At 43.2% G+C, this 16056-nt stretch overlaps 2 protein-coding genes across 3 annotated transcripts; one reads left to right on the top strand and one right to left on the bottom strand.

The window, feature by feature from the left end:
- The first annotated feature begins 555 nt into the window (after positions 1-555).
- atxn7l2b (ataxin 7-like 2b) lies at positions 556-5813 on the top strand. Of its 2 annotated transcripts, none has more exons than XM_085781811.1 (9): positions 556-749; positions 1360-1431; positions 1523-1850; positions 2126-2367; positions 2575-2657; positions 2802-3004; positions 3093-3258; positions 3467-3588; positions 4723-5813. In XM_085781811.1, exons 1-9 carry the CDS (start codon positions 653-655, stop codon positions 5447-5449), a joined length of 2040 nt encoding a protein of 679 aa, XP_085637937.1. In that variant the 5' UTR covers positions 556-652; the 3' UTR covers positions 5450-5813. The 2 variants fall into 2 exon arrangements, with proteins under 2 accessions (XP_085637937.1, XP_085637939.1); XM_085781813.1 differs by lacking the exon at positions 556-749 and adding an exon at positions 900-1027.
- Positions 5814-8361: 2548 nt separating this feature from the next.
- Positions 8362-13999, bottom strand: amigo1 (adhesion molecule with Ig-like domain 1). The gene is made up of 2 exons (XM_085781810.1): positions 13486-13999; positions 8362-12494 (listed from the first exon to the last, which is right to left on the bottom strand). Exon 2 carries the CDS (start codon positions 12389-12391, stop codon positions 10853-10855), a length of 1539 nt encoding a protein of 512 aa, XP_085637936.1. The 5' UTR covers positions 12392-12494; positions 13486-13999; the 3' UTR covers positions 8362-10852.
- Positions 14000-16056: the final 2057 nt, after the last annotated feature.

Here is a 16056-nt window from a genome sequence, read left to right as displayed (position 1 = left end):
TTTCTAATAATGAATGTGTAAAGCACCTATAGTAAATTGTTAGCCAGTAATAAATGGTAATGAGTTTTTCAATTTGTAATAAACAAAGAGCAAAGGTCAGCCTTTGCCTGTAAAAGTCAACAATTCACCATGTTGTTAGTAACAGATGTTAAGAAGTTTATTTTGGAAGATAATCCATTAATGACACCAGCCTTAAAAAGACCAGTGTCAAGCTGGATTTTCCACAACCTGGCAACACAGATGTTGATTTTTGATGGATGGATTAGTGCTCAGACAGTAAGTGGTTTTACCTACAGTTTTTGTACCATTTTGAATTTTGATGAAGGGCTCTAGTGTGGCACTGCCCACCATTACTGCCCACTCCAACAATAGCCGTGAATGAATGGCGTCTGGCCCAGTTTATTAGAGCCTAAACAGGGGAAATGAGGAACAGGTTGAAGTGCCAACTTGGTCGGTTGCCAACAGAGGCACAGGTTGACTCTTGATGTGCCCTTATTTTGTAAACACCACATTCAAATGCCGTGATCACAGAGTACGGGGCCCACTCCACTCCACTTCACGGTCTCGGCTCTGCGCGCGGCCGTGAGCTTTGTGACGCGGGTGTGATGCGCGCGAACTGACTGTGTCACCTCGTGAGCGCGCACGAGCAGCAATGGCCGCTTTGAATCGGCGAATTCCTAATCTCGACGATTTTGTCGGATTAAACTGGAGTTGTTGGGCAGATAGGGTGAATATTTTACCATCTGACGGTGAGTCGCACTCCCTGGCCCAGGTGTGGTGTCCATCGTGTCATGGTGTCAATGTCCTGTGATTTATTTGTTGTTTCACTCACACATACACACACAGCGGTATAAAGCGCAACCCAAACAAAAGACCCACTGGGTCCTAGCGCAGGGTGCGTTTGCGAACACGCATCGCTGGCAAAACAAACTAAACAAATTTAAGTTATTGTTCCTTAGACGTGTGGTTTTGCGGCGGTGACACACTGGCTGGTGAACACGGGGCGAACGGCTTCACCTGTGTGCAGGTAAATTCACCGTTAGCCTTGTATAGCCCGTCAGCGACTGTCTGTCACACTGAAAACACAGTGCTTAAGAAGGATTTGTGCAGCTCGCGATCAGCAAACCTGAGCGGCAAATACTGGTAAAGGTTGGAGCAGAAATAAAGGAAGCTGCAGCAAAAGTTTAAAGAAGCACTGACTTAAATTTTTTTTTTTTTTTTAAATCATGTTGTAAAACCAGTCGGGACACTGGGACAGAACCTGATGTGTTCCTGTTTTATTTCAGTGAGCAATGCACAGAGGCTACAAGAGTGTGTTATTCAATCATCTCATGCTGACTGTTTTCACTTGGCCTGCAGCTCAATCAAATGTTGAGGACAGCAGTGTGTGTGGGGGGAGCCGATTTGAGACCATGACCCTCAGTAAAGAAGGTGAGGGCTCAGTTAAAGCATCATTTTACATTGATAATCAGTCATACAAATATTGCATTTAAAACTCTGTCGTCGTGTGTTCCCTCTCCAGACATGCACACATATGGCCACTGCCCTGCACATGATGATTTCTATCTGGTGGTGTGCAGCCACTGTGGCCAGGTGGTGAAGCCTGAAGCCTTCGAGAAGCACTGTGCGAGGCGTCACGGGCCACTCACAAAGATGTGTGGCCAGTCATCTACGTTGGCGCCCCAGCAGCGACCTCAGCAGCGACCTCGGCCCGGCAAGCCTCCTTCGAATCTGTCCTCTTCCAGAGAGAGGCAGAAGGAGGGCAGACATCAGGAGGAGGACGCCCGGTTGTCTGCAGCGCTGCCTGTCCAACCGCGAAAGCCTAGTAAGGCCCAGAGGGAAGCAGCGAGGTACTGTTCAAGATTGTTCACTTCACAACATGGTCACCTTGGCATCCTTTTTTTTTTATTTGTTGCTTTGTCAAAACATCACAGATTTGGTTGTATAATTAGTACAAAATCCCACAATTCTTTGCAATGTGGCCATCTTTATAGACAAGTTTAATATGCCACTGACTGAGCTGTACACACAGGATTGTATCTAAGACCTTTGCCAATTACTGTGTCTAAATTGCATTCATCTCATGAGTCTATTTTAAAGTGTGTTTCTCCAATCATCTCTCCAGTTTACAGTCAGTGGAGAAGCCCCCTCAGGAGATCCCTCCCCACCCACACCACTCCTCACCTACGCCTCGCCCCAGGGTTCCTCCATGGCACTCAGGACCCCTGCCCCCTGGCCCCTGTTCCTCCTCCACTCCCCCAACAGAGAAACCCTCTGTGCAGAAGGCCACAGCTGGACAGTCCACTGAGTCTCAAAGTCCTTTGCGGGGAACAAGAACCTACAGCCAGATTCATAAAAACATAGAAAGTAAGTCTACTGTTTATACAGCTGTTAATGTGTATGAGCGTGGGTGTAGTATGTTGTACGGCAGTATTTAAATTCTAGTATAATTATATCATATGCAGAAGAAAAATGACAAATGTTGGTCTATAACCTCTCCACCAGCATGGGTCATGTTGACAGACTATCTCCTGCTGTTACTCACCGACTACTGTGTTTTCTTTCCCCCCATAGAGAAAGAATGTGACCTGAACAAACACTGCAAAGTTGTGGATCCAGAAAGGAAGAAGCTTGTCAGCAGGGAGCTTATATACAATGTAAGCTCTTAATGCCTACTCCCTTTACCCATTACTGTCACCACTATCCTTTTGCTCTTTATGAACAGAGACATTTGTGTTTTGTGTGCATTTGTTATTTGATGCACATGGAAAATCTGGGATATTGTTCTTTTTTCTTCATAGAGTGAATCCATCCACCAGCAGCAGAAAACACTGGGAAGAGCTAAGACCTCTGATCAGCTCGCTGTGGAGCAGAGAGCAGGTCGTGATGAGGAGCAGCTGCTAGTCAAATTAAAAGACAAAGAGCAAAATGTGGAAACAGTTGAAGAGAAAATAACAACTAAGGGCAATAAATTCAACTTCAACAACAACTGCCACATTCTCAGGTATGGAAAACAACATTTTATGTCAGCAAAGTTTATTTTATTGTCTTAAATACCTTTTGCCAAACAACCAAAAATTGTCTTCTTGCAGGTCCAGGGATCCACAAGAGAAGGAAGGTGACAGCACAGTAGAAGTGGAAGTACAGCCTCCATATCCCTTCAACCAGAGCCTGCTGTCAAGTGAGGAAAGTGAAGATGATGACCAGGAGGAAGCCACACACCTGCCTGCTTCACCCTGGCACCCCAAACCTCTCGGGGTGAGTGGAGAGTGAAACAGAGCCACAGCAGCAACTAGTCGACTGTGTCATAAATCCAGTTCAGAGGTGTTTAGAAATACATTTGTGTCATTGTTAAATCAGTTTTTGGGCTAAGCAGTTGTGATGTATGAATCCAGTTTTTGTCTCACTGTTAAACACGCTGTGGTGTGTCTGTACTCACTACAGCTCTTACTGTTTTGTTCCCTAGCTATGCACTTTCGGATGCCGTACGATGGGTTGCAGCATCTTCACTTTTGACCGCCGTTTGCATCACCTACAATTTGCCCTCAGTGCCATGTTGGAACACCATGTCAGCACACACTTGTGGAAGTGAGTATTGTCACTCCTTAAAGGGATACTTCAACATTTTGGCAAATTGGCCTTTTGCCATAACCCCTACAGTTTTAGGAGTAAGTTTGTTACCTTTATTTGTCGGTACAAGCTGTTTTTAGAATGGTGAAGCAGAGAAGTGAGCTGCTCAGCGCTACGCTACAGAGCCTAATGGGATTTCTTGGTTTCTCTCATCAAACTCATCAAATACACAATCCAACAACTCCAAAACACTCTGGTGGACAAGTTGTGACCTGCACATTCACCACGCTATGAGATAATAACGGAACATTACGAGACGGAGTTGTTTTCAAGGCAAATGCAGAGACTGCTTGCCAAAAAACTGCCCCTGACAGGAACGCACATCAGCGGTTTTGCATGAATTTGCCTCTAAAACAACTCTGTCTCGTAACGTTGTGTTATTATCTCATAGCGTGGTGAATTTGCAGGTCACACCTTGTCCACCAGAGCGTTTTGGAGTTGTTGGATTGTGTATTTTTTGAGTTTGATGAGGGAAACCAAGAAATCCCATTAGCCTCTGTAGCGTAGCTCTGAACAGCTTGCGGCTCTGCTCCACCGTTCTAAAAATAGCTTGCACCAACAATTAAAGGTAACAGACCTACTGCTATGACTATAGGGATTATGGCAATGGGCCAATTTGCCAAAATGTTGAACTATCCCTTTAATGAGCAAAAATGGCCCATATTTGTATTCAGCAAGGTGAAGATGAGAGTTGCTCAATGAGCTGGGAGACATCCTGGCAAACTGGCAGCAGAATCATCAGCTGTGTTTAACCACTTTTAATGTCTTTACTTGAAATATGGAAATATCCTGATTTGCATTGCTTTGACTAATCAATTAAACGTGCCATGATGAGGAATGGCCAGACTTGATCTGATGCCATTACCAAGTTTCACTTGATCAGACAGACACAAGAAAATTTTGAAATCTGTGTGTTTTGTATGTAAAGTGTATTTAAAGGAGAAAGCAAACAGTTGTACTCAGATGCAGGCTAACAATAAAGGGTTTCAGTCACTGTCATAATGAAATAAGACTGCAGGAGGAACAGTTATTCTTTTTTTTTAATGAAATACAGGAGCCTAATCAGCTTCACGTCTTTCCATTAATTTACAGGAAAATGCCTCAGGTGTCATCAGGTATCAGGTCTTGTCAAACTGTCAGGACTGTGGCTAGACCCTCCCAGTCCGCTGGCTCGCTCAGCCTTGAGTCTACCTCACTGGGACAACTGGAAACCAAAAGCAATCAACACAACTCTCAGATTACGAGACCGCCTTCTTCCACCTCGTCTGCGAACCTTAGGCCTGGCCGATGGGGCAACCCCGCTGCCGGACGACAAAGCAAAGCTCAGCCGAAGGAGGTCGCACTTATGCAAGATACAAGTGCAGCACAGAGAGCCACCAGGCAGCCGAACAGCAGCGAGGGCAAATCTTCCAGACACATCAGGGATCCCCCCCTCCACAAGAAGGGCCAACCGCACATCCCCTCCTCTCAAGGACCAACCACTCTTCCCTTGTCACGTGGAAAGAAGCCATGTCCCCCTCTGCCACTACAGCCCTCAGACAGACACTTGTCCAGTTTAGAGAAGCGTTCACCCTTACCTGCAATAACCCACAGCTCCCCCCGCGGCAGAGGGTGGGCCCCAGGAACCCAGCAGGAGGTGGGTTATAATCAGAAGGGTCGCGGCCAAAAGCGCAAAAGCAGCAAGGGGTCGCCGCCCCTCAGCTCCTCAGTGTCCAGAACCTCCAAATGTAAGCGCTTGTCCTCTCCATCTCGCTCCAGCCTCCTCACCTGGAAGGGAGAGAATATAGGAGCGTGTCTGGAGAAAAGATCCAACTCCTGAAGAGTGAGTAGACTCACTAGCTCTGCATGCAACAGGCTGCAAAATGTCAGTGTTTTTTTCATTTTTTTATTGTTTCGATGACTGTGATCTAGCCCTGTGAGCCTGAAAAACATGTGTGAATGTCTGAATATGTGGTGTGTGTGTTCACATTTATTTATGTCTTCACATTTTTATGCACAGAAATCAGGAATAAGCATTTGTCTGCATATCACTGTATGTTTATTTTTGAAAAATGTCTACTTTTATACATCTAAATGTCCCAGTTTATTACCTGTGTAAGAGAATGAAAATACCTCAAACTACTCGTGCTGCTAAAATAAAATGTCACTTCATGGCAAAACAAATTAAAATCCTTGAATCTTTACATCCAATGCGTCTCATTATTTATCGTGGGTTTGTACTGATGGATCAGTAAAGATAGCACAACTATAGTTTGGTTGACCCATTTCTTCTACTGCAATGGTAAAACTAAACTCAAACTAAATCAAGTCAATTAATGAAGTGGCAGGTTTAAAATATTTGTTTTGACCTTAGATGTAAGATTTTTAATAAAGTGAAAGGAGTTCTACAAACTCCTGAATACTTCAATTAGTTGCATTGATTATCATTGTCACATTGACTCATTGTCACTCATCATGTAGACTAAGGGTTACAACTACTTCACCTGATATTTTTTTTCAATTATTTGATGACTAATTTTAAGTAAGTCATTGTTTAAAGCTCAGACTGCAACATCAAAAGTAGTTTCATATGGACATGTCAAGAAACACCTTGAAATTTCTCAATATTCTTATTTATTGAAGCAATGGCCAGTATTTGACCACTAGATGGTGCTGAGTCATTAATGTTGCTGCTCACAAGGAGAAGCAAACTGAACCTTAAGTCATTTCCACCAAGTTACATAAGCACACACTGTATGGAAACATATGGAGTTTTCTGCTGATGTGACAGGTGATAAAATGAAGTGAGGTATCTTATATGTGTATCTTGCAGGGACATTGTATATGGGTTTTGTATTTTGGTAATTTGGTTCTATCTGGGGATCCCAAAATGGTGACTACTACACTAATTGTGATCACAGTTCTTAACATCAACCATAGTAATTCGAACTGTCAAATTGCTAACCTTTCAGATACTAGCCATAAAAAATCTGGAGGTAAATAGCTACAGGAACACCAGGAAAATCTGACAGAAGTAGAAGACGACGGCATTAAAAACGGAGGCAGCAAAAGTGTAAATGTTAATCTTTTATTAAGTCAAATGATACATCAGTATTCTTGATCTTCAATGCCTACTGGGTCATATCTACTCTGCAGTCAGAAAAGCTCTTAAGCGTACCATGCAAAGCCATTCCACTAAGCTGCGAGACCTTTCAAGATTTTATGGCAGCGACTAACCAGCTCATCTTTGAAGCAGTGGTCAATAAACCCATTGCTTTTAATGCTGTTAAAAGCTCCATATTTGTCCTGTAGACACTTCTATTAGCACGTGGTAGCAGCAGTGAGCTTTTAGCTCCACCATCTCAACGATGTTCCGGTAACTGCTACTTAGATAAGTGGAGATAGAAGTGTGTTTGGGCAGTGAGGGACCACTCCCTTTTCTAATCTGTAATTCTATCATTAAGGGAACAGTTACAGTGCCATTACTGCCAATCGCAAAGGGCGGGTAAACTGCACAGATATCCTTAATCAAAGCTTTTTTGTCTTATTGTTGCTGCAAAATGTGAAAACCTCTAAAATTCTTCACAATATGTTACTTAAAATAGTCCTGAGAAGATTTGTATTTACCCTCGGCAAATCCGTTCAACATCCATTGTGTTTTAGGATTTAAATGCTGTAGATGGACAAATGTCAATTTTCATTGTTTGTTACATTCTTGGCTTATTAAATATTTATTTCTTTGACTTTTCTTACAGAATTGTCATAAAATATCTGTTGGAGAACTCACTTCTCCACCTACAAAACCTACAACATCCTCGCAAAGCACTGTGCTTTCTCCTTGAAATCCTTATGGCTTTATGAGCGAAGTCAAGCACTGAAAATAATTAGCAGCTACATACTCACTGCCCACCCGGATGTATCATGTCCAATGATTTTAAAACCGGAATCCTTACTATGCAGTTCTTGATACGGTACATGTTCAAACATATTTTCAGTTCAACCAAATTCTTCAGCAGTGTCAAGTGTAAAATAATCCTCTTTCAATAAAAAACTAAACCCCATCCCGCTTAAAAAATAAACATTAATGTCAAGACTTGAATGTTGAAACAGCTAACAGTAGCACAGTGGCAGACAAAATGCAAAATGATCAACAACATCAGATTATACAAGAATACAGTCAGTACACTGGTAGAACATAGCAGTACACAGCTAATCAATACTGAACACAGAAAAGAGAATCTTAATACATATATATATACTGTATATATAGATATATATAGGAAGGCAGATTTGCTTTGGAGGGAACCAAGCCACTCTTCTCCTTTATGTCAGGACCTTCATTACCAATAGCACACAGTTTTTCTCTGTACATTAATGCAACTTGTAATGTGAGTGACAACACACAGAGGATCAACCATTAGCCACGGCAGATTTAACCGGTTTGACTCTTGAGTTGACTGTAGGGCAAACACATGCTGTTCCTCCATGGTCTGGCACTTCAATGTGCGCTATTCAACAGCTGTAATATCTGTGTAGGGTTTTAGTTTAGCCTTTTCTGATTCTGTGACTTACATTCACTCGCCTGTCTGGCTTCGAAATCCGAGGGTTTTTTAGATTGATCCCACAGTGCACAAGCAGGAAACAACACACATGTTTCAGTCTGGAGAGCAAAAAAAAATGAAACCTGGATCTCTTACAGTGTGGCCATGTCCTCAGCAACTGCAGCCAGTCTGCAGTAGTTATAAATGGGGCTTCTTTTAAGTGTGTCTTGCGGTATTTTTGCTGCTCTATATTTCTCCACCTGGTATTCCTATGTGTTAGAGTGGAATGATTCACACAGCACCTCTCTGGTAAGTGTGACTTCCTTTTCTCACCCACACAGGAGATGCTGCGCTGCACACAGCAACTGTGAATATTCCACCAATTTCGCGTAAAAATTGATTGCTCCCAGAAATGTGTGGATCTCAACATTTGACAGTCAAATTAACACGTATGTGATTTACATAAACATACAAACTATCGCTTCATCCTCTCATCCATGCTGTGAGACCTTTTAAATTGAAAAAGCCAAATTCTAATGTCAAACTCTACTGTCCAGCCGTATGAATAAGTGAGAGAGAAATGTTCAGCAAAGCTCCAGGGGTTTCGCTCACAAACAAATTACAGATTACTTAAAGGGCATCAGATTCATTGCCTGGTTGAATGATTGCTTTTGAACTTAAGTAAGGGCAGCCTCATAATGACAGAGGTACACAAACAAAGCAAACACATCTGGGCTGAATTGAGGCGGTCAGTGTACATGGAGCCAGAGAGAATGGCTTTGTGCTGCTGTGACTCATGATAACACACATATCCTCTAGTGCTCAGAGAGATAAAGACATGGAAAACAGGAGGGAAGCTCCATCCCATCAAAAGATGCCATTTGCATTCACACAGGCCTGACCTCGCAGTATGTCACGAACAGCATGAAATTGCTGCCTCTGGTTCAGTCCCCTGTTTTAAATGGTTTTAATGAAATATGCACAGCCACAATGCTGTGTCTGGTAAATTCAATTCAATCCAATTTAATAGATTCAATGACAGTTGTTGTGACAAAGGGGTCCTCCTGAGGGATATGACCGGAGGTTTCCTGTCAGCAGCTAGAAACCGTAAATTCAGCTCTACTGTCAGATAATGTACAGCATCATCAATTTTGTTCATTAGCTTCCTCTACAGGAAGAACCCCGTTGGTTTTGTTATGTGGTAGGCTCTAATGTTTACCAGCTGATACAACATTCAGCATTTACTACCGACCACAGGGCAAAACAGCTCCGTTTTGAATCAGCGTGACTCTGGGAATTGTTCATCGCAGCAAAAATGCTAAAATAACACCTAAATCTATGACAGTTACTGATGTAATAAAGGTTCATGTCATGTGTTTTGTTTTTTTTTTAGCAATGTACATTAAAATATATCAGCCTTTCGTGTAAGGTGCACACTTTACATACAGGGAAGAGTGAAATTAAGTTTTAGCAGAGCTTGGTGTTTCACTTCCTGCTAGTGTGATGGAGAGAAACAAATGCTATAACTTGTCCACGAGGACTCTCAGTACAGTAAGTGGCACCTCAGTGGACAACAGCCAGAGGCCTGTTTGTCCTTGTAAGGACCATGGTACCTGTCTGTATACAGGATTGAGACATGTTAATAAGCAATCGAGACAAAATACTTCCCTGCACCTAATGTGTATCTGCTGGAGGCGTTCCATGTTTTAAATCATGCAAGGCTTCACAAGTTTATCCTTTGTTATACTGCAGATCCGCAGTAAGAGGAAATTATTTTGATACACAACAATTCCTTCATAAACAATGATCCGCCTCAAGCCCATTAACAATTTTGCAGCATGCACGTGTGGACAATGATGCCTTAACATATCAAGGGAAAAAAGGAGCTCCCTCCTACTTCACTATACATATAACTATGAGACCAGTGATCAGTCTAATGGATTATATCCGAGCGTAACTATGAATTAGAATGAAAGTGACCTGCAATGGCCCCTTAATATAATGTTTCAGTCACCACTTTCTAAATATAAGTGATCAAATATTGGATCAATGCACATTTCCTCGCTCACACTGATCAGTCTCATATAATGTGGGTTTATGACATGCTGTTTCTCTAGGTAAATGGCATGTTATCATGGCCTGTTGACTGTTTATCTAAGTCTCTGTCCCTGTGTTGATACAGAACGGGTACATGTAGCTAAGCTCTAATGATGATGTCAGATGCAATCTATTCTACTCCTCGTAATAAATATAATTATGAGCCTGCCATGGTTTCAATATATACTACATGTGAACTATTATTTTGTTTTTTAAAAATCTAATTTCACTTGTAGCATATGCATTTCCCACACTTTAGCAATTTAATGAATCACTTCCTGAGTGCTGATATCAACAACATATCTTCCTTTTATTCTCATAAGACCTCAGTAGTTTCTACTGTCCATGCACACTGCCATTCCTTCACAGTATGAATATTAAGTGCTACAGATTAAAATGCTGGAAATGTCCTGCTTATTGTCCTTGTCGACAACAAGACAGTTTGTTATTTACTCCCTTTGAAATCCTCATTCTTACTTGCCAACAACTACAGATGAACGTCCTTCCTCCGTTTTCCCTCACCAGGTCACAGTCTCAGTTTACATTGACTCAAACATAACTTGCATTGTACCATATACATCCAGTTGTGTGGCATCCATCTCATCTCACACCACCATGGGTGTGTCTGAAAAGACTGAGCTAATGGACTCTGCTACTGACTTCTTCCTCTTCCCCTTCATAAGAGAACCAGCTTCGGCATCAAGGTCGTCATCCTCCTCATCCCCATTGGGGTTCAGCTTGCCATTCTGGCCCTGCAAGTCCTTCGAGTCTATGAACGCCACGTGCCTGTTCAGCTCAGCCTTGAGTGCTGGGTCCTCATGGGTTGGTGTCACACTGAGCATGGATGAGTGAATGCTGTCCTCCCCCCGAGCCTTACCCCTGTTGGGGCAGCAGAAGCAGCGACACGGTGTCAGGTAAAGGTACATGAGCACCAGCACCACGCTGGCCAGGCAGCCCACCAAGGTGGTGTACGCCGTGTTCAGGGTCTCTCCGCCCGCATTCATTGTGAAGTTGTGAACCTTCAGCACCACATAGATCGTCTCATTGAAGAACTCGCTCATTGCAAAGCAAGTGTAGGTCCCGGAGTCCTCAGCCTTCACCGGACTAATCTGCAGACTTCCATCTTCCAGGACTTTGGCTGTTTGGTTGCTTCCGGGCGTCACCTGCACGTTGCCTGGCATCGTCCAGGTTTTTAACATGTCCCTGTGTTTGGTGTCACAGCGCACAGTGAGCGTTTGCTCCAGAAAGGCCTCTTGATCTGCCTCTCTGAACGTGCTGCAGTTCATACTCTCACCACTGAGACCAAAAACGCCTACTTGTGTCTTTTGCGGGCCAGGCAGAACACACGTGTAGTCATCTTTGAAGTCTACAGCAGAGTTGAGTTTCCGAATGTACCAATGGGCTAGGAGCGTGTAGAGATCACAGTGACACACCAGGGGGTTATTGTGGAAGTAGAGGCCATTTTTAATCCAAGCTGGCAGAGCCTGGAGGTCGTCGATGGGCAATACCTTGATCTTGTTGGAGGACACATCCAGGAGGCTGAGTTTGTCCAGGTGGGGCTTCTCCTTGACCAGCTCCACGGGGAAGCGGGAGATTTGGTTCTGGCTAAGGTAGAGCTTCTGAAGGTTGACCATGGTAGAAAAGGCCGAGCGGTCAATTTGCGAAATTTGGTTATGGTACAACAAAAGGACCTCTATGTTGACCAAAGGCTCAAAGATGAACTCATCCAGCTGCTGCAGGTTGTTGGAGGACAGGTCCAAGTAGCGCACATGCTTCACATTTGTGAACGCCTCTGAAGACAGGAAGTGGAGACCATTGTGGCTGAGGAGGAGGTTATGGAGCTTTGGGAGCTTGACCGGGGTCCACTCTGATCGCAGCCGCGTTATCTCATTATAGCTGAGGTCCAGCACGACGGTGTAGTGGGGTATACCGGTTGGGACGGTGGTCAGATTCATCTTGGAGCAACTTACTATGTTTGAGGCACAGATGCACGCCTTATGGCAGTTTAGCGCAGATCCCACTGCCCCTGGAGGCCAAAGGAGAGCCACGCAGAGGGTGAGGAAGACGGCCCATCCCGGACGCTGGCTCCAGTGAGGTAATGTTTCCAACAGGCTGTCACCTGTTCTGGTGGCAGGCTGCACCATCCTAGCAGTTGTTCTAAATCCCAGAGAGGTTTACTATGATCCCATTCTCAGAAAACAGCACTGAAGAGCAGCTGGAGGATTCCCAGGCATTGCCGATTGAAGGCTAAAAAAAAAAAAGCAGAAAGAGGAGTGATATGAAAAAAAAGATCATTATGATTATTAATATCATAGATTGGATGGATGGATCTGTGATTCCAATGTAAACAAAAGCACTTCCTCAGCACCCCACAACTCAACACACATGAACCTGCTGTCACTCCCACATATATCAAGTCTATTAATACAGGTGTGACAGTTAGCATGATGCTGCCGTTCCATGCTGTTCAGTGTTTTACAGTTTCAACACAGGCATTAAACACACCCATGTTCAAAAACATAATAAGTGTCTTTTTTTCCCTCTCTCAATAACACTCTCCTGAATATTCCTGTACAGAAAGTATCAAAATGAACAAGGCACTAGGAAGTAGCCTAAGATCTTTTAGATGGAATGGCTTCTTCTAAATGACTTAAAATGAAAACATGAAGTCCCTGCACTTGATTGTCCTCAGTTACTTCTCAGCTCTCATGCAGTATCACATCCTTGCTCACCATCTCCCTCACGCATATATTGTAGCCTATAACGTTACAGTAAACTTTCCTCTGCTGCTTTGCACAATGCGCATCTTCATGTAAAATACATAACACATGCAAACACAAACACGGTACTCACGCTAACCCATGTGCATTCACACTCCTATTAGAAGACATGCATTGATTTTATTCTGCTTCCCATTCCCCTCTTCCTCTCTCTCCCTCGCTTTCTTTACCTCTAACGCACAGAGAGAGAGAGAAAGAGAGAGAGAGAGAGAGAGAGAGAGAGAGAGAGAGAGAGAGAGAATAATGAACACAACAACACCAAGAAGAACAAAGCAATAAAGACATCAAAATGTGAAACCCTGCAAATATTTACATTATGTCAGTGCTCTCAAATGTCCTTGTCCATTAGTGGGAGCGCGGTGCAAACGTTGCATTGCACCATTCTGTTGGGAAACAAACGAGCACAACATGGAAACGTGAGCCCAGAGATGGAGACGGAAACGGAGAGAGCCACCTACCTCCGACCGCGATGCAGTGATGTTGGCTTTCATTAAAACGGCTCCGCTGACTGTTTACAATGCTGCTGTCTTCCGTCTGGCTGAGTGTGTGTGTGTGTCTGCTGCTGAGCACAACGACGGATGCGGGGAGGAGGGAGAGCACTAGAGATATCCTCGCCAAAATAATCCCGGTCCACGCGGCAACCAATGCCCGGTGCAAAATTACGCAAAGAAAAAATAAAAAAAAAAGAGAAAAGGTTACGTAAAGAGCAAACAACACACGCAACCTACTTTTAACAACCGACAACTACTGACAAGCGATTGTCTTAATCAGCGCTCTTTGATTTCATCGGCACGTATTGCTCCGCCGCGCGTCGCGTACGTCTTTTGCAAATAATTGGCGCATTTGGAGCAGGTCCGGCTCCTGTCGGCTCTCATTAGCAGCCATGGAGATAATTAAGAAGGAGCAGTCTGTAGCTGACAAGCTTCCCCGCAGGCCCCGCTGCCTTCTTTGTGCACTGCTGCTTGCTGCTGCAGTGGTGGTTGACGTGTTTTTTCGGTAGAGGTCGTGCCTTCAAATCCAGAAGGCGCTGTTTACCGATAAGTAACCGCGCCAAAGATGCGCTATGGAGACGCAACACCAAGAACCCGAGAGAGAGTTCAAATGGGAGAAAGTGGAAAGTAATAGTTACTGATTTAAAGGTTTATGGCTTCAGACTTAAGAATTTCCTCATACCATCATTATCATCAACATCATTAGTCTGATATCTGGCCTTTATTCAGTCTGGAAATCTCATGGTCAGATTGACATGAGTTTTGTATGTTTTTTGCTCCCAGGAGGAAAACATATAGATCATGGTAACTCTTTGGCCTTCCCCCTCTGGCATCATCATTACTATAGGTCAAAATACCACGACCCTCAACTCCTACAGACACAACAGTTTTGCCATAGGCCTATATATGGTTCAGGTCTAGATGCTGATTGTCTGGTTCCCTCCTAACATCAGATATTATCCACAGTGTCATTGTCTATTATAGTTTTTTCCTGAATGGATCCATAATGTGTAATTTTGGCTTGATGAGGTGAGACAAACACCCAGGTGGCTGGATGTTCTTGTCTGCTTGATTGTTAAAACAAGACAGATCTGGCTGATAGTGGCCGCACAAAGCTGTCACACATTCCTCTCTCCTCTTTCCAGTTGATCATCGCTTACCATCTGACAGTTGAGTATGTGAGCAGTGACTACACTCCCTGACTGGTGCCACTATTTTTATTTAGCAAATTCTGCCTGATTAATTATCCCAGTGCTATTTTTTGTCACTGTATCTGAGATTAATACAATGATGATGATTCAGTTCTCTTTTTTTAGACATCCTGTTACACACACAAAAGCAGCCAATTAATAAGGCTGGTTATTTTCCTCTGCAAAGTTTAAATGTTGTGGCCTTTGATGGTGATGAGACATAAACCTCTCAATAGGGTATTTACATTATTTTTAACATTTATGTAATTTTTGTGGATGACTGTTTCAGGCACATAGGGGGCTGCCAACCTGTTCATCTTTCCAGCCATGATATTCCCCAATGGTGTGCTATTCTCTCGCACTGTGCAGACTCTGTTTCTCTATTTGATTAGGTCTCTTTATGAGTGGCGCCTGAGCGGGGAAAACCTTGTCGTTTCTTTTTTTTTTTTTTACTCCAGTGAATCCACCCACATGCCGCTTTTTGAGATTTTTTTTTTTCTTTTTTGGGTTTTCCTCAATTCACAGATCTGCCACAGCAAGCCTGGCTTTGGCAAAGCTGTGAAAGCCTGTGCATTGCCAATAAGCTGCTACACCAATGTAGCCTCCTACTCAGAATGCGACCATAAAACATTTAATAAATGAAGATTATAGCAACAACGGAGACAGCGTCGGACAATGACAATTATTACCTCATTATATATAATGAATGGAAGCGGGTCTCTTTTGAGGAATCAGACAGAAATATCTCAGGGCAGGATGGATTTATCTCACTTATCCTGGATTTCTTTATTCTACTTTCGAACAACAGGCCCCATGTGATCAGCTATGGGGCAATTGTGTTTTGTTTTGTTTGCTTTTTTGCTATTGCTGAGACATGGAAATTTAGAATCATTTTGAATTGCATCTGTGTCTTTTTTTGCTGGTCATCAGTGGTAAAGAAAGCCAGCCCTAAGGGGTATTTTGACCTTTTGTGACTTACTGTGCTTAGAAGGTCACCTTGATTTCCCCCATTTAGCACACTCTGGACAAAAAAGACAAAAATGGCTGAGCATATAAATGTAGAAACTCTACATGTGCTGGACCTCCCATGAAAAGATGTGCTTTGGCAGGTGAGATAAACAGATTTTTAAGCAGACTGAACAGCGCGCAGATATTTCTCATTAGGCTATTTGTTTAAATAATATTCAATGCCAAATCTATTCTCTGAGCAAAAGAAAAAAAGGAACAAGGGTTCAGGATGTAAACCTCTCCATATGGTGGGCTGACGATAAAGCAGGACAAAAATTGACTAATATGATATTGATTCTCTGAAACGTATCCATGAATTATGTAGCTAAACATATATGAA

The sequence above is a fragment of the Trachurus japonicus genome, chromosome 7, assembly GCF_045865225.1.
Source record: "Trachurus japonicus isolate A0001 chromosome 7, Traja_1.0".
Classification (NCBI taxonomy): Eukaryota; Metazoa; Chordata; class Actinopteri; order Carangiformes; family Carangidae; genus Trachurus; species Trachurus japonicus.
Note: the sequence above shows the minus strand (reverse complement) of the source record. Positions and strands in the feature narration are given on the sequence as shown.

Bases quoted from the DNA above. Each gene is read 5' to 3' on its own strand.
- amigo1 (XM_085781810.1), bottom strand. From the start codon at position 12,391: ATGGTGCAGCCTGCCACCAGAACAGGTGACAGCCTGTTGGAAACATTA.
- atxn7l2b (XM_085781811.1), top strand. From the start codon at position 653: ATGGCCGCTTTGAATCGGCGAATTCCTAATCTCGACGATTTTGTCGGA. The intron at 1,432-1,522 runs GTGAGGGCTCAG...TTCCCTCTCCAG, and splicing joins CATGACCCTCAGTAAAGAAG to ACATGCACACATATGGCCAC. The intron at 3,005-3,092 runs GTATGGAAAACA...GTCTTCTTGCAG, and splicing joins AACAACTGCCACATTCTCAG to GTCCAGGGATCCACAAGAGA.